General features: G+C 43.5%; 1 protein-coding gene across 12 annotated transcripts in view; it reads left to right on the forward strand.

The window, feature by feature from the left end:
• The window catches only part of HMBOX1 (homeobox containing 1), a 169837-nt gene that overhangs the window by 105668 nt on the left and 45794 nt on the right, over nucleotides 1–18375 (forward strand). For all 12 annotated transcript variants that reach the window (XR_003999450.1, XM_030555180.1, XM_030555190.1 and 9 more), the window contains one exon: nucleotides 2773–2926. Coding sequence is in view for 11 of the 12 variants with exons in the window: in XM_030555180.1 (XP_030411040.1) it covers nucleotides 2773–2926 (154 nt within the window). In the remaining variant the exon portion in view is untranslated. The remainder of the gene's footprint in view (nucleotides 1–2772; nucleotides 2927–18375) is intronic.

Consider the following 18375-nt stretch of genomic DNA (forward strand, 5'->3'; position numbering starts at 1 on the left):
ATATTGACTGGGTACATGTCACCTGTAGAGACAAAGTTTTCTGAGAGCTTAAATGACTGCTTCTTGGAGCAGCTAGTCCTGGAACTCACAAGAGGGGAGACAATTCTTGATTTAGTCCCAAATGGAGCACAGGATCTGGTCCAAGAGGTGAATGGCTTGCTAATAGTGACCATAACATAATACAGTTTAATATCCCTGTTGTGGGGAAACACCAAAGCAGCCCACCATGGTAGCATTTAATTTCAGAAAGAGGAACTACACAAAAATGAAGTTAGTTAAACAGAAATTAAAATGCACCATGCCAAAAGTGAAATCCTTGCAAGCTGCATAGAAACTTTTTAAAGACACCATAATGGATGCCCAAATTACATATGTATCCCAAATTAAAAAAACATAGTAAGAGAACCAAAAGAATGCCGCCGTGGCTAAACAACAAAGTAAAAGAAGCAGAGAGAGACAAAATGGCATCCTTTACAAAGTGGAAGTTAAATCCTATTGACAAAAATAGAAAGGAGCATAAACTCTGACAAGTCAAGTGTACAAATATCATTAGGAAGGCCAAAAAAGAATATGAAGAACATCTAACCAAAGACTCAAAAAGTAATGGCATAATTTTTTTTTAAGATACATCAGAAGCAGGAAGCCTGCTAAATAACCAATGGAGCCACTAGATGGTCACAATGCTAAAGGAGCAGTGAAGGGGGATATGGCCATTGCCTAGGGTGACCATATTTCCCTATTCTGAATATGAGACACCTGGTAAAATTACTTGAATTCAAGTGAGTTCAATGTCAATCAATCAGAACTATGCATTACCAACATTCAAATTAACATCAAGTTGACTGAGCCCCTGTTAAAAAGAAATACTGCATAGCTGGATTATTTTATTTACCTTCTTATCTTTAAGTTTCTAGGTTTCACACTGTGAGGGGTAACAAACCACCCCTATCCACACACACTCCCATACACCTCTCTCACACGGAGGGGTGACCGACTGACCCTGCCTGGCGCTCTCTGCCCTCCATGCCTGGTGGGCCCCCGGTACAGACCCACCTCCCCTAGTACCTTGTGCCATGTCTTCCCGAGGCAACACGGAGGGGCTGGGGGGGCGGGGAAGGGGCAAGGTCACATGCCACCCCTCCCCAGATTTATGCCAGAGTTCACCCCAGAATGTAGGCAGCAGCATCCTTTCAGCACTGCAGGAGGAAAGGGATAGGAGCTGCTTCCAGGCGGGGTCAGGGGGGACGAAGCACTATGCGGGGCTTTGGCACATGCAGGGCTCGGCTCGGCTCCTCCTGGCCAGCTGGCTGGAAGATCTTGGGCTATCCTGGGCACCAGCCCAGCCAGAGGCAGTGCTGTCCAGGCTGTTGGTGATCTAAGCACTCTGATCAGGGACTGGTTCTCCCCACAGCGCTGGGTGTGGGATGCCCTCTGGGGGGGATGATGTGGTGGAGCAGCGGAGCTGGACGGGGGCAAAGTAGGGGGAGGACAGGGAGCACATAAAGGGCCAATAGGTGGGCAGCAGAGGTGACATGTAACTGGCCGCCGCCTGGCGTCTACCCACACACACCAGCTACTGCAGCGCGTAGCCAGTGCCGGCCAGAAATGGGGCAGGGCCATGCTGCCCAAGAGCCAGCACACAGTGGGAGCTCTGCTGGCAGACCAGCACGGGGAGCGGCCAGGCCCGTGCACTGCATCTTCTCCCTGCCACCAGCGTTGCACACCCACCTCCATTGTTGGCCAGTGGACCCCCCCACTCACTGCTGGTGGGCCGGTGGCTGGCAAGTAGGCATCCGGCCAGCAGCAGGACCCCCTTCAGTAGGACACCCCCCCCATCGATACTGAGGGGAAGAAGACAGAAAATACAGGACAATTTGCCCATTTTTAAGAAAAAGTCAGGACACCTGCAGGAGGGCTTAAATAGAGGACTATCTCTTTAAAAACAGGACATCTGGTTACCCTACCATTGCGGAAAAACTAAATGAATTGTTTGCATCGATCTTCACGACTGAGGATGTGAAGGAGATTCCCAAACCTGAGTCCTCCTTTTTAGGTGACAAATCTGAGGAACTGTCCCAGATTGAGGTGTCGTTAGAGAAGGTTTTGGAACAAATTGATAAATTAACCAGTAATATGTCACCAGGACCAGATGGTATCACCGAAGAGTTCTGAAGGAACTCAAATGTGAAATTCCAGAACTAACTGTGGTATGTGACTTATCATTTAAATCAGCTTCTGTACCACATGACGGGAGGATAGCTAATGTGACACCAATCTTTAAAAAAGGCCCCAGAGGCAATCTCAGCAATTACAGGCTGGTAAGCCTAACTTCAATATACTGTCAGAAGTCAGGATACTGGGCCAGATGGACCTTTGTTCTGACTCTCTATGGCCATTCTTATGTTCATGACAAGAACACAAAGCAAAGCCAGAATGGGTCCCAGCTGAGCGTAGCTCAGACATTTCTGTATGAAGCTGGTCATCCTGATGAGAGCAAATCGCCTCTTCCAAAGTGGGTATAATGAAGACTCCATGCTTGATTCTCCTCTGACTTAGACCAGTTTAACTCTATTGATTTCAACAGGGTAACTGCTGATTCTTGCCTGTGTGAGGACACAATCTGGCCTTATGTGTCTTTAATGTGTTCATTGGTAGTGTTTTATTTTTGGCTTAAATGGCTTCCCCAGTCAGTTGTTCCTTTATTAGCAGGACTGCGAAGAGAAGCAAGATTTACAGTTCATTAGGAAACACAGTATTTATTCTTGTTTTTAGGGGCTACGTTAAGTATGAGACCTGCTCCAATCCCAGTAGAAGAGCCAGAATGGAGACAGACACCTCCCCCAGTCACAGCTACCTCTGGGACCTTCAGACTACGGCGAGGCAGTCGGTTCACATGGAGAAAGGAGTGCCTGGCAGTTATGGAAAGGTATGTATCTCCTTGGGGTTGCCAAGGCCTTGATGTGCATTAAATGGAAATAGATTGAGATACTATTTGTCCCTGCTCTGATGAGTAACAACTGCTTTATCGTGAGTGTGCTTCAGTAGTATGCAAGCCAATTAGCTACCTGGACATGTTTTTTCCTTCAGAGAACTAGGAGGAAGTATTACTCCCCATTTCATGTAAAGCTTTTACGTCCCATAGTCCTCTTGATCCTGCTGAACATTCTTCATAGCTCTTGGGAGGCCTTGCCCTTGGTTCGGTTTGTGGATTCTTCCAGGTCTTTGTTGTTCAGCTCTTCCTTAGCTTTCCAGGGAGCTTTCATTCAAGCTAATTCAGACTCTGTCTAGATGGGAGTCTGAATGATCTTTGCTTTGTATTGTGCATCTCTTTCCGTTTTGCAGATCCTACCTCAAACAGATAAAACTAATATCTTATTTTATGCTGGCATTTGTACAGCACACTGTCCATTTACAGTGCTGTGTAAGAAAGCTTTGCCTGATAAGTAACAAATTCCCTGCCCAGAAGCCTATTACAGCCCTGGCTGTTGGCAGGCAACAGTACAGGGCAAGGTAGATCCATTCAAATACATAAGCCGAGTAGCAAGTGTTCGTTAGAACTCCCAGCTTCTCAGCCTTTCAGAAATTAAGCACTCTCCTAGCAAGGTCTGCCTGCTGCCTGCACGCTTTGCCTTTGTCCTTGCCCTGTGCTCACTTCAGAATCTCTCTAGTGCCTAAATTGGCAGCTGGGAAAGGCCCAGCGTGTACAGAGTGACCATGTAGGGGTAAGTGCTTATTCCTTGTAAAGGCTAAATTGCTGGGAGGCAATGTTTTCCCCCCATTCAGTGTTCTTCCAAATTTGGAGTGTGACGTTCACCAGGCATTATGCTAGTCCCTGGTAATGCACTGTCTGTGAGCACCTTGTGCTGACAGCCAGAGGGGAATCTGGAAGCTCCATACAGCAACAGGCCCAAACCCTTTTGAGAAGAGGATCTGCAGTTAGGGCACAAAAGATCCTGCAGATGTTGCTGGGTTTGGACAAATACCTCCATATCCAAGCCTGTCTACTATGCGGCATTTGGGCTGTTGTGTGTAGTATTTTCCTGCTAGATGTGTTCTAGAACATAGGGAAGATTAAGGGGTGGTAAATAATAAAATATTAAACTCCCCAGAATTTTAACCTGTAAGCACAAGAGATTACATAGACCATGAAAGTCAAAAGCTGTAGGTGCTTTTCATGCCATTCTCCAGCTCATCCCCGGGGAGTAGAATAGGATATACGTGTTATGGAGATGTTGCAGTAAGGAGCAGTTCAGCTCCTTTTCATAAAGGCAGCTGAAGCGCCTAGTGCACCGGCAATAATCAAACTATTCATGCACGTCACGCTCATCGCTATAGTATCGATGGCATTTGCACACCCAGCAGATCACTTGGTGAGGGCCACAATCATGCCTCCAAACTATATGGCGTTCAAAAATTCACATAGGGCTTTATTCTCTCCAATGCGCATTGATGCCTGCCTCCTAACTCTGACATAGCAAGGGCCTGATTCTGCAAAGTGGTTGTGCACCTCCAGGAGGGGATCAGCACTTTCAGCTCCTAAAGAAATCTGGGGAGATGGAGGCTCTCAGCCGCTTGCAGGTTCTGAAATATGTGCTCTCTATTTGTGGGTGCACTTCCACTGTATGAAGCACTTCTCCTTTCCTTCACTCAGACACTAGGCTCTGTCACGGCATAGGAGTTGGTAGCAGGAGACAGCCTGCTTTTACTGCTGCTGAGACCACAGATGTTAAATACCTTTGGGGCCCAATGCTGCCACCCTTCCTCAAGCAAACGTGTTTTACTCACAGGGATGTTCTGGGTGAAGTAATGAGACAATCCACACAAGTGAGGCTTTGCAGTCTTGGGGTCAGTAAATAGCAATTATCTCCAAGTCTTCTCTTGACGCTCCACCACTGTGGTTTGTTAAATCTGTTCCTCGTAAATGCTTCTCTTAAATGATAAACCTGTGCCTGCCCTGAAGAGTCTGTGTAATGGAAGGCCCCATCCTTTATTGGAAGCTAATAGTGCAGAGCCTTGCATCAGTGCAGAGTCCCGTAGCCTTCAGCTAGGGTGACCAGATGTCCCAATTTTATAGGGACAGTCCTAATATTTGGGGCTTTGTCTTATATAGGCTCCTATTACCCACCACCACCACCACCCCTGCCCCGTCCTGATTTTTCACACTTGCTGTCTGGTCACTCTACCTTCAGCGGGGTTTGCACTAACTAAGCAAGTAGTTAGTATAGTGAGACCCGTAGGATAGTCACTCCAATGGTGTTTTCCTCTTCCTTTCTCTTCCCTGTTCCTTACTTTGTCCCTTAAATATAATGGGTCAGAAGTTTAGCATTAAAACAAAAAGTTGTGAAGTACTTTTAGAACCAAGTGTCCCCTCTGCAAGGTGATATTTGGGAAGTGACAGCAAAGTATTGCAGTTCTGCACCACTTTGAGACTTGGACCTTTAATTCACTGTGTCTGTACTGTACGGTCTCTCTTTGGGGCACGAAAACATGCCTCCCCCCCATTGCAATGATTATTATGTTGTTTTGTATGACTGTAGCACCCAGGAGCCCTAGCTCTGCACCAAGACGCCATTGTGCTAGGCACTGTACAAAGAACAAAAAGACAATGCTAAACACTACCCTCTTCTCCTTCAGATCCCTCCTCAAGACTCACCTCCACTCTGACCCCTACAAGAAATCAGTCTGTAATGGTTTGGCTGTACCTCAGTAAGGGAGGGACAATTTTGTGCATTAGAAGAAATGTTAAAATTGGTTTGTTTAAACCAGGGGTCAGCAACCTTTCAGAAGTGCTGTGCCAAGTCTTCATTTATTCACTCTGATTTAAGGTTTCGAGTGCCAGTAACACATGTTAACGTTTTTAGAAGATCTCTTTCTATAAGTCTCTAATATATTACTAAACTGTTGTTGTATGTAAAGTAAATAAGGTTTTTAAAATGTTTAATAAGCTTCTTTTAAAATTAAATTAAAATGCAGAGCCCCCTGGACCGGTGGCTAGGACCCAGGCAGTGAACAAAACAAAGAACAAATCGTGTCAAACTAATCTGATAGCGTTCTTTGATAGGATAACGAGCCTTGTGGATAAGGGAGAAGCGGTGGATGTGATATACCTAGACTTTAGTAAGGCATTTGATACAGTCTCGCATGATATTCTTATAGATAAAGTAGGAAAGTACAATTTAGATGGGGCTACTATAAGGTGGGTGCATAACTGGCTGGATAACCGTACTCAGAGAGTAGTTGTTAATGGCTCCCAATCCTGCTGGAAAGGTATAACAAGTGGGGTTCCGCAGGGGTCTGTTTTGGGACCGGTTCTGTTCAATATCTTCATCAACGATTTAGATGTTGGCATAGAAAGTACGCTTATTAAGTTTGCGGACGATACCAAACTGGGAGGGATTGCAACTGCTTTGGAGGACAGAGTCAAAATTCAAAATGATCTGGACAAATTGGAGAAATGGTCTGAGGTAAACAGGATGAAGTTCAATAAAGATAAATGCAAACTGCTCCACCTAGGAAGGAACAACCAGTTTCACACATACAGAATGGGAAGAGACTGTCTAGGAAGGAGTACGGCAGAAAGAGAGCTAGGGGTCATAGTAGACCACAAGCTTAATATGAGTCAACAGTGTGATACTGTTGCAAAAAAAGCAAACGTGATTCTGGGATGCATTAACAGGTGTATTGTAAACAAGACACGAGAAGTCATTCTTCCGCTTTACTCTGCACTGGTTAGGCCTCAACTGGAGTATTGTGTCCAGTTCTGGGCACCGCATTTCAAGAAAGATGTGGAGAAATTGGAGAGGGTCCAGAGAAGAGCAACAAGAATGATTAAAGGTCTTGAGAACATGACCTATGAAGGAAGGCTGAAGGAATTGGGTTTGTTTAGTTTGGAAAAGAGAAGACTGAGAGGGGACCTGATAGCAGTTTTCAGGTATCTAAAAGGGTGTCATCAGGAGGAGGGAGAAAACTTGTTCACCTTAGCCTCCAATGACAGAACAAGAAGCAATGGGCTTAAACTGCAGCAAGGGAGATTTAGGTTGGACATTAGGAAAAGGTTCCTAACTGTCAGGGTAGTTAAACACTGGAATAAATTGCCTAGGGAGGTTGTGGAATCTCCATCTCTGGAGATATTTAAGAGTAGGTTAGATAAATGTCTATTAGGGATGGTCTAGACAGTATTTGGTCCTGCCATGAGGGCAGGGGACTGGACTCGATGACCTCTCGAGGTCCCTTCCAGTCCTAGAGTCTATGAGTCTATGAGTGTGAGTGCCACTGAAAATCAGTGAATGGCGGCACGCGTGCCATAGGTTTCCTACCCCTTGTTTAAACTATCAGGAACCACCACCTTGTGCAGTAGGATATCTGGGTAACCACTTGATCTTATTTTCAATGTTGTTTTCCCCTTCTTCCGTGCCTTCTTTCCTTTGTTTGCCATGCTCATTCCTTGCATCTTGTCTCTGATTGTAAGCTCTTCGGGGCAGGGATTGTCTTTTGCTGTGTGGTTATACAGTGTGTACTGCAATGGTGCCCTGATCCTGACTGTAGGCGCTGCTGCAGTGCAGCAAGGGGTTTTGTAAACAAACACTAAACACTGATATGTGCAAATACATTGCCTAAAGCTAGGGAGACACCTGAGTAGGAGCCCAGGAATGTTGCATACAGGATACACTTACATGTTACCACAGTCCCAGACCCACCAATTTTATGACTCGTAATACATGCTTACACAAGCAGGTTTCCTGATGCCCGGCCAGTGCTGATCACCACTGGGAACAGGAAGGGATTTTTCCGCTTCTGTTTATAGCGTATAAGATTGCACAATGATCTAGTTGCTTTACACTGGTGGCTTTCTTCTTCATCTCTAGGATTTGGCTGCTAGTGGAGGCAGTTGGCCCAACTCAGTAGACCAAAGGATTTTCCTTACCCTATTCGACATATGTTCCATTGTTTTGTGTTCTCCCAGCATCCAGTAGTGCTGATGTGCCACTCATGGAGAACACTAAAGTGCTGTTCGTGTGTCCAATTGAGCGCATAGTGGCTGCTTTTAAGTGGGCTTTTCTTGGATGCTTTTAGCTTTACATGTGAGATTTGTATGAGCATTACTGTGCAGTTTTTGTTCTCCTGTACACTCTTTGTTGTTTGAGTTAACTCTGCTGTGGGCTAGGACAACCAATTCATGGCCAAGGGCAAGACATGCTTCTTTAAAAAGTGCAGCGTGGCTCCAGTGACCCAGTGTGTCCCCTTAAGCAAATGCATCATCTCCATTTGCCCCAGGAATGACAGTGTGAAGTCGCTTTTGCACAGTTAAAGTGAGCACTGGTTGGCTGACTGCTGTGCCAAAGATAAATGTGTCTTTGGTCACAGATGCGTAGTATAGTTGAATTACAAGGATCAGCCGACATGCCATGTTTATCAATTTCATCAAAGACACACCCAGAACTGTCCCTTCCACACCACTTTTGCTTGTTTGTTTCTGTGTATACAAAGGATCCTGCAATCACATATTTAGTACCTCTGCCGCATCGAATGGGTGTTATGGGTGTTCAGCACCACTCCGGATATGGCTCTTGAACTGCATAAGGAACGTGATGGTTTCAATTGGCAGCCTTCCTGGTTTTGATTTGTGTAGATCAGCTGTAACTCTTGTGGAGGTACACTTGGTGTCAAACTGGTTTATGTGAGATCAGAATCAGGCCCTGTGCGTGTACTTTCAAGCTGTGTTATATACAGTGCATGTGTATCAAAGGGTCTAATCAGTTTATTCTGGATTTCCAGAATGCTGCTTGTGGGTTCCATAATTCAATTCTCCTGGCTTTGCTACTTTTTGGAATTTCTCCCAGGACAGTTGATTAGCTGTTAGGCTTGGGTTTCGGACAATAGATTTAGACGGTCTGTCTTTCTTTTTTTTTCTTTAAATTTCTTTCTGAATATTTATGCTCTGAAGGTTAAGAGGAGCAATAGTTCCGGAAAGTGAAGTTCTATATTTAACTGCAAACGAGGTGTGGTTCAGACAACTGCAATGCGAGCTCCCTCATGCTGCCTTGCCAGTGATATCAACCTTGACCTGCAGGGAACGTTCTCTTCTCTAGCCTGCTGCTCATGAAATATGCTGAGTTTAATGTGTGGTGGTGGTGTATGGTTCACCCTCCTTTTGGGAACAAAGCTAAGATTATAGTAATCGTTTTGGTGGAACCTGAGGTTAGGCGTGAAAGTCTGTTTCTTGTGCAGGTTTGTGTTTTTCTCTATTACATCTAGTCCCAAAGATTCTTTCCACAGTATCAAAATCACCCTTGTTTTTTTAAACCTCTCTCATTAGAACTGTCAGACTGAAAATTCCCTGAGGGGTGGATAGATATATATATATATATATAATATAAATGAAACCATTTCTGCTTTTTTTTAACACACGACTGTGCTTTTCCCTCTAATTATATACATCAGAACTCAGTTTCCCTGCCTTTGCAGGCTTTTCATTAACGCTGTGCCATCTAGCGGTGGCAGCCGAATCAGCTTGGGTGGGCATACCCATTTCAAGGCATTCTGTAGAGGCCTTTTCAAAACGACCTCCCTTATACAAGTATGCATTCCATTGTCGGTTTGGAGGGGCAGTGTTTTCTTTTGACAACAATTCTATGAAGTGGGAACATGCTTGTTTGAGCATTGGCCTGCTAAACCCAGGGTCGTGAGTTCAATCCTTGAGAGGGCCACTTAGGGATCTGGGGCAAAAATCCATGCTTGGTCCTGCTAGTGAAGGCAGGGGGCTGAACTCGATGACCTTTCGAGGTCCCTTCCAGTTCTAGGAGATAGGTATATCTCCATTTATTATTATTATTATATTAATTGAGCAATGCAATTAATGTGTGTATGGCACTATTTATTTATGGATTGCTAAGTAATAAGGTTTTAAGGTTTTTGGTTTTGGGTTTTATTTCTGCGTTGGCTTTGTTCTTTATGTGCTGTCTTTCTTTAAGGATATAGTTAAATCAACCTATGCTAGACAAAGACCAAGACTAGGATCTGGTTAAATCAGTCTAGACATTAAAAAATACTTGGCATGTACAAGTTCAAAGCACTGCACAAACATTAACTAACTAATCTTCACAGCCCTTCAGAGGTGTAGGTAAATAGTATCCCCATTTTACAGATAGGAAACTGAGTCAAGCGTGAAACGACTTGTTCAGGGCCACAAAGTGAATTGGCAATAGAGCTGGGATTAGACTTCCAGACTCTGCAACCATTGCTCATTCTTCCACACCCGGCTGCCTCCTCTCCTTCCCCCCGCTCCCCAAATAAAAATAAAAAAATTTGCAGGGACAGCCCATCAGTGGCAGAGGGATGGTCCAGGTAGCTTCATCGTTCTGCTTTGGGTTATTTTTGTTTCTTCCCTCTTTCCTGTCCCGTTCCCCCCTCATTATTTCTACATTATAGTGGGGAAGGGAGAGAGCCTGACTTTCAACTGGCCAGTAAACATAAGTATGCCTTTCCAGGCTTACGGGGACTGCATGAAAGGAGTGTAAAGCAGAGAGTAGAAGAGGGGGATGGAGATGAGGATGAGGAGTTTATACCTGATGAGGAAGCAGAAGAAGGGATTTGAGCTGTATGCCTGGGAGACTCACACAGGGCGTGTCTACGCTACACTCCAGTCACAGGTATGACTGTACCACACAGACATACCCAAGCTAGCTCAAATAACAATAGCAGTGAAGCTGCAGCAGCGTGAGCTAACCGCTCAAGTGCATCCCCAGGGTCTCAGGCAGGGTTGTACACCTCATGCTGCTGTGGCTTCCCTGCTGTTGTTGTTTCAGCTACATAAATCAAAACTAGCGTGGGTATGTCCACACATGCTGCAGTCACACCTTTGACCAGAGTGTAGATGAACCCACATACATATTAGGGAAGGTACCAACAATCAAAAATAACTTAGCTCAATAGTTCCCCCCTCTTACCCATTCTGCTCACCTGGAGTGGCTCATGTCACAATGACCATCCCACTGGCTAAAGAGGACTGTACCAACTTCCCTCCAAAAGCAGTCACTGTTGCTTTGTGACTGGCTGCATGGCATGACTACTGCAGTACCTTCTGCTCTGCGCCCAGGATCTGCTGGTGTGCAGAATAAGCAAGCTTGAGTCCCATGGTGAGGAGTGAGTGATGTCTGCCCTGATGCTCATTATTAAAAAAATTATTCTGCTTATGAGCATTATTACTGTCACTGTCCAGAGCATTGGGCTCCCATCGCTTCCCTTGGGAGAAAGAGATCTATTAGCTTGTGAAATAGGAAAATTCCCTTTGTTAATTTTATCCCATGAGTTATGGTTTGTTGCAGAACCTTGATATTGGTCCCACAGGGGATCTAAGGGCTTGTTGACACTGCTCAGCAGATTGGGTGACAAGGGTGTGAATAGCAGTGTGGACCAAAGTACGGCCCTGTAACACCCCCATGTGGACACTGCAGGCATGAACTAAAAGGTTTTTAGTTCACATTAATGTAATCCTCTTCAAACAGGATTACGTTAATGAGAACTAGGAACCATTAATGTAATCCTGTTTAAAGAGGATTACATTAATGCAAAGTAGGAACCTTTTAGTTCATGCCTGCAGCATCCACATGGAGGAGTTGCAATGCAGCCCGTTGATGCGCTCTGCTCTTTGCACCCTCCATCACACAAACTGCAGGGCACTGTAGACATACTCTGTTTTCTGTCTAGTGTTCAAGAGGAATCTAAATTAGGGCTCTGCTTGTTCCTCCCTTCCCAGCCTGGCAAAGGAGCAGGAAGGAACTGGTTTCCAGTCTCTTCACGTACTGGTAGAGACAGAACATCGCTCTCTTGTCAATAGCGACAAAGAGTCCTGTGGCACCTTATAGACTAACAGACGTATTGAAGCATAAGCTTTCGTGGGTGAATACCCACTTCCTCAGACGCATGCCTCTTGTCAGTATCACAGATGCCACTAGTTAGCTTAGACATTCCACTTGTGTTCCTCAGCTTCATTTTGGAGAAGCAGCATGAGCAAGTGGATAGAACTGGGGCCTGCGGACAGTCAGACTTTGACCACTGTCTTATGGTGTGATCTTAGGTGAGTCACAGAACCCCTCTGGGCCTGGCTTTCCCTAGCTCTAAAGTAATTATCTGCATAACCAGGATACAGAGAAGGGTGAATCCCTCCTGCAAGATGCCATGGGCCCATAACTCCCATTGAAGTCAATGGAGGGATCCTCGAGTCTTGCTGTTAACTTGCATCTTTTGAAGTTCTGCAGGATCACGCCCAGTCGGAGGCTCATTTGAGGCCTGTGGAAGGAATGGCGAACTAGTTTATCATTTGTTGTTCATATTTGTGAAGTGCTGCTGAGATCCTCCAGGGCAGGCACCTATGTAACATATTGAATAAAAGGACATGTCACAGTTTAGACACAACAACAAGGGCTTTTTACTACTTAAAAGTTCAGGTGCTTGGGCTTGGGGTCACCGCTGTAGGCGAGAGCAGCTGTATTATCCTTGCTAGATAGTGTCTTCCTTATTTTGGATTATATCCAGCATGTTCCATTTTAGACTTGTATACTATGCAATTAGCTTTCTGTTCTAATCAGTAATGAGCAAATCTCAGTTTTTCCAATCATATTGCACACAGTAAAATATAATACATACTAAAATTTACGTTCAAACAGCTCATCAGGCAATGCTGTCTTGTAAGATTTTGAACCTAATGGGTTATTCCTCTTTTGGGGGGAGTTTTGGAGCCTTTTGTAACTTAATTTTCTCTGTTTTATTGAAAAATATATATATATATCCTTGTAGCTAACTACTGGTAACACTTTTTGTAACAATCTGAATGACAGCAGCGTTACCTGATCCTATAACAATACATTTTAAATGGGAAGCTCCCCATAGCTTATCTTGACTCTCTCCCATCTTTTTCCAATACTAGGCCAGGCACTTTAGTATTCTTCCATCCTGCTCATGCAGGTGAGAAACAGGAAATCTATGATTTCAGATGAGACCATATGAAGAGAGTCCTGTCCTAGCAGCACTGCCATTGCTATAGCAGATCAGATCAAAAATCCATCTGTGTTTTACATTGATTGGCTGCTTAGAGGAAGTTGTAGCCCCATCCTTTTCCCTCCCATTCCCCCCAAAATAGACACTTTGGGTGATTATACGGCTATTGGTAAAAATTGATATTCAGCATGAATTTTTATCCTGGCTAGGGTAGGTATGGGCATTCTTCTTATTTATATAAATATCTAATTCTTCTTAAATCTAAGTTCTTTAGAGTACTTTGTGAGAACCACAGGCTAATTACACAAAGAATAAAGAATTTCCCTTTTTATCAGTTTTAAATGTGTTGCTTTTTGAAAATTTCACTGCCAGGCCCTTTGCATACTGAGAGAGGATATAATGGAGTACCTCATTTACTTGCTCTGTTTCATTTGTTTTATATATGACTATCGGCTCACTTTTTATTTATTTCCTTGCTGAACTAAAGAATCCCATATCTCTTCTGCTCTCAGAAGTCTTTCCATGCCTCTAATAATGTTCATTGCCCCTTTATGGACCTTTCTCATTTCTGCTATGTTCTGTTTGAGACCCCGTGTGGGTGAAGAGGAACCAACCAGAACCTATTGCAGTATGCCGGGTAGGGCATGTTTTAAGTTTACAGCGATATGAAAATGTTTTCAGGATTATTCTCTAACATTTCCTAAAACAACCTAACTTCTTTTTTTGCTTTGTTGGCCACTCATGTAGATTGACTGAGTGTATGTTTTGAGCTGTGCATGGTGATACCTAGGTCTTGTTCCTGAGTAGCTTACAGTTAATTTAGAACCAGTCAATGCACAGAAGTAGTTGAAAATTGCTCCTTCCAACGTGCATTATCCTGCATTTATCTACATTGGGCAAACGTGACAGTTGATTTTTGTTAAGTCCTTTGAAAGTTTCCAACAATCTCTTTTAATAGCCTAATCCCAAGAATTCCTATTCTTATGTAATTTAAATAATTTTCTTTCTGCAGACTTTTCAGTCTAACTCTTTTAGATCCAGGATATTAATAATGTAATAAATAACACTGGTCCTTTTAGACTATAAGCTTTTTGGGGCAAGGAATGTCATTTACTATATCTTTGTAGAGAGCCTAGCACAGTGGGGCCTCAGCCTTGTGGAAATATTAATAATAATGGTATGGAACCTTGGTGTACTTCTTTGCTAACGTCCTTCCATGCTGAAAATTAACCCTTTTTTACATCTTAACCAGGTGGATCCGGTGGAATAGTATACTTAGATTTCCAGAAAGCCTTTAACAAGCTCCCTCACCAAAGGCTGTTACGTAAATTAAGCTGTCTTGGGATAAAAGGGAAGGTCCTTTCATGGATTGAGAACTGGTTAAAAGACAGGGAACAAAGGGTAGGAATTAATGGTAAATTCTCCGAATGGAGAGGGGTAACTAGTGGTGTTCCCCAAGGGTCAGTTCTAGGACCAATCCTATTCAATTTATTCATATTTATCTGGAGAAAGGGGTAAACAGTGAGGTGGCAAAGTTTGCAGATGATACAAAACTGCTCAAGATAGTTAAGAGCAAAGCAGACTGTGAAGAACTTCAAAAAGATCTCGCAAAACTAAGTGATTGGGCAACAAAATGGCAAATGAAATTTAATATGGATAAATGTAAAGTAATGCCCATTGGAAAAAATAACCCCAACTATACATACAATGTGATGGGGGCTAATTTAGCTACAACAAGTCAGGAAAAAGATCTTGGAGTCATCGTGGACAGTTCTCTGAAGATGTCCATGCAGTGTGAGAGGTGGTCAAAAAAGCAAACAGGATGTTAGGAATCATTAAAAAGGGAGTAGAGAATAAGACTGAGAATATATTATTGCCCTTATACAATCACATCTCGAATACTGTGTACAGGTGTGGTCTCCTCACCTCAAAAAAGATATACAGGCACTAGAAAAGGTTCAGAGAAGGACAACTAAAATGATTAGGGGTTTGGAGAGGGTCCCATATGAGGAAAGATTAAAGAGGCTAGGACTCTTCCACTTGGAAAAGAGGAGACTAAGGGGGGATATGACAGAGTTATATAAAATCATGAGTGATGTGGAGAAAGTGGATAAGGAAAAGTTATTTACTTATTCCCATAATACAAGAACTAGGGGTCACCAAATGAAATTAATAGGCAGCAGGTTTAAAACAAATAAAAGGAAGTTCTTCTTCACGCAGCACACAGTCAACTTGTGGAACTCCTTACCTGAGGAGGTTATGAAGGCTAGGACTATAACAGCGTTTAAAAGAGAACTGGATAAATTCATGGTGGTTAAGTCCATAAATGGCTATCAGCCAGGATGGGTAAGGAATGGTGTCTCTAGCCTCTGTTTGTCAGAGGATGGAGATGGATGGCAGGAGAAAGATCACTTGATCATTGCCTGTTAGGTGCCCGAGAGGGAGTGAACCCGGCATTGGCCACTGTCAGTAGACAGATACTGGGCTAGATGGACCTTTGGTCTGACCCAGTACGGCCGTTCTTATGTTCTTATGTGTAGTTGGTTGGATTTGTGATTCATTTTATATTTTCATAAAGAAACAGACAAGGAAAGATACAAGATGTAAGTCATTTACCTTTTTGTGCTTGTTTCCAGTATTGCATGCATCACAGTCTCCAACAGAATTATGCAATTGTGCAGTTATACAACTTGCCAAAGCTGCAAAACTGGACAATACCACATAGACATAACCTGCTCAGTAACAGTAATAAAATCAAGGAAGACATACATGACTAAGGGAAGGATGGGACCAAGGGATAGGGAAAAAGAGGAGTTGGGTAGAAGGAAAATTTGACAGTCTTTGAACCATCTCAAAATTCTTTATCTAAAGGTATTTAGAAATGTATCTATTATAATGGCTCTCTACAGGGATAAGCTGTTCTTTCTTTGGCTGTGAACACAGACAGGTTCAAATACCGCTGCTCTATTCTGGGTATGAGTCTGTGCTTCCATTTCTGTAAAATCATGCACTTGGTGATCGTTGCAGCTCTCGGGAGCCAGTGTCTTTGTGGTGGAGTTAAACCTAGTTTAGCAGGTAAATAACCTAGTATATAATGTTCAGCTGATGTCCACTTCTTTCTACAGCTCTCCTAACCAGTTTTAATCTGACAATCTTCTTACCCAGCGGCTATTTAGTTTTTTTAATACCCCTTGTAAGGGGTCGTATCAAAGGCCTATCTGAAAATCCAAATAAATTAGATATACCAGTCTCCTTTATCCCTTAGCATGAATTCTAAGAGGTTGGGTTCCTTCACAGAAGCTTTGCTAATGTGTCCCTAGCATATCACATTCAGTCTAGATATATTATGATGATCTTTCAGCTACTGTTTCTATTAATTTAGATAAGGCTCAATCAGATTGAATTCCCTGGTTCTCCTCAGCACCTCTTTTAAAGGTGGTTCGTTTTTGGTTGCTCTTTAGTACTCCTGTATATTTTCACTGTGTTCTGTGAGCAGAATGCTGAAGAATTCAGTGCTTTCCAGCAATGCGGTGGTTCCTTTATATCCTAGAGAACAGCAAATACTACTGTTCCAAAAACTGCTTTGGTTTAACTTTCACCTCTTGGCTCCTTTCCAATCTGCTTAGACTTCTCCGAGAGAACTTATCAACTCTGACCTACAAAGTAGAGTTGTATAGAGTCCAAGTTCGTCTAGGGAGATCTCTGCTGCTCAGTGAAATCACCTAGCTCAGCACAGGGTATTAGCTTCAGGGCAAACCTTGCTTAAATGGATTAAAAAATTAACCTCGTGTGTGTTCTAGAAATAACTGTAAAGGAATTAGCAAGCAGGTTAGCATCTTGTCACCTTCAGTTCTAGTGCATCTTATTGTCAGCAGTTAGATGCATGGCAGAGGAATCCAACTCAGCACATCACTTGGGTTCATTCGGTTCTCATACCATTCCTCTCCCAGAAACTAGCTTTCCTGCAACCTAGTCTTTGAATAGAGTCCCAAACCCACGCCAGAGGAAACAAACTATCTAGCAGCAAAGGCAAGATATTTGTCTGAGCAACGTTTGGAGTTATTAGCAGGAGAAACTGGGAAATTAAGTTCCTGATTAAAACTCTTTGGAGAGGTTGTATCATGTATTTATGTAAGCTCTGTCAGGCATTGGAGTACTTTAAACGGGGAGACAAAAGGATGCTGCATTGGAGTATCCTAAGAGCTTTATATGCAGAGTGTAAGTGGGGCTTTCTTCCATTTTAAGACTTATATGGCTGGTAGGTTTACAAAGGGGGCCTACTTTTCCTTGATGGTACCTGTGTAACCCCCCACATTTTGTTACATTTTTAAATTTGTTTCCAGCAGCATGCACCTTATGCAAGGGGGCTGCACAAACACCAAAAGCTTATTTTCTATACAACAAAGAGGACGACAATAGGGCAGTGGGGCTACACAACATACGAGTAAAGCGAGCGCACACACCCACTCCCACTCCCCAATACTCCATAATCTTCTCTTAATCAGCTGGTCAGTTTTTTGTTGGCAGCACCACTCTCAGGAGTGTGTGTTGTGAATGCAGGAGGCAAGAATCGATGCCCTCAAGACTCTTGGCTTTTCTGTTGAATTGAGTATGGGGAGCAGGGCAGAGGTCTGGGAAGGAAGAGAAATCCTGTGATTTGGAGCTCAGGAGCAGTGTCATGTTTGGGGTGTCACTGCTGATGACTTCCTATGTGCATGCCCCTTAACTGCTCAGTTTCTCTATCTGAAAAATTGGTCTAATAATACACACCTATCTGAGAACGTTGGCAGGAAGTGATCATCTTTAATGTTAACAAAGGGCTTTGTGACCCTAAGACGGAAGGCGCCTTAGAAGTGCAAAGTCTTATTACAGAATTTTATATTAAGTAACATTATTACTCTGAGTGCCCCCATCTTTTTCAGATGTCTCGTTTTTGTAAGTGAAAGGTTAATACAAATGCAGGCTATAAGAGTGTTTATCTCCTGCCCATGGGGGCTGTACAAGCAGTAGCTTTAACATACGTTACGCATAAACAAACAAGGGGTTGCTGTTACAGTCCAACTAGATAATTTAATCCTGCATTTTGCCAAGCACCTTTACATGGCACCACATAAGAAGTGGCCTGAACTGGTCTTCTGAGCCTGTATATAATCCATTAATGACTTCCAGGTGTTATCTGACCTGCAGCTTTACCTTCATACTGCGATTGCTTAAGCTCTCCCAAGCTGAGCAGGGCTGGGACAGGTCAGTACTTGGAAACGGCAAAGGGAAACCTAGGACACTGGGGAACGAGTGCTGGTAATTCAGCAATAGCGCACTCTGTGTTGACAGCTCTCATGATTTTTATCATGAATCTCACTGTATTTGGTATTTTTCTGA

This window comes from Gopherus evgoodei, chromosome 3, assembly GCF_007399415.2.
Source record: "Gopherus evgoodei ecotype Sinaloan lineage chromosome 3, rGopEvg1_v1.p, whole genome shotgun sequence".
Taxonomy (NCBI): Eukaryota; Metazoa; Chordata; order Testudines; family Testudinidae; genus Gopherus; species Gopherus evgoodei.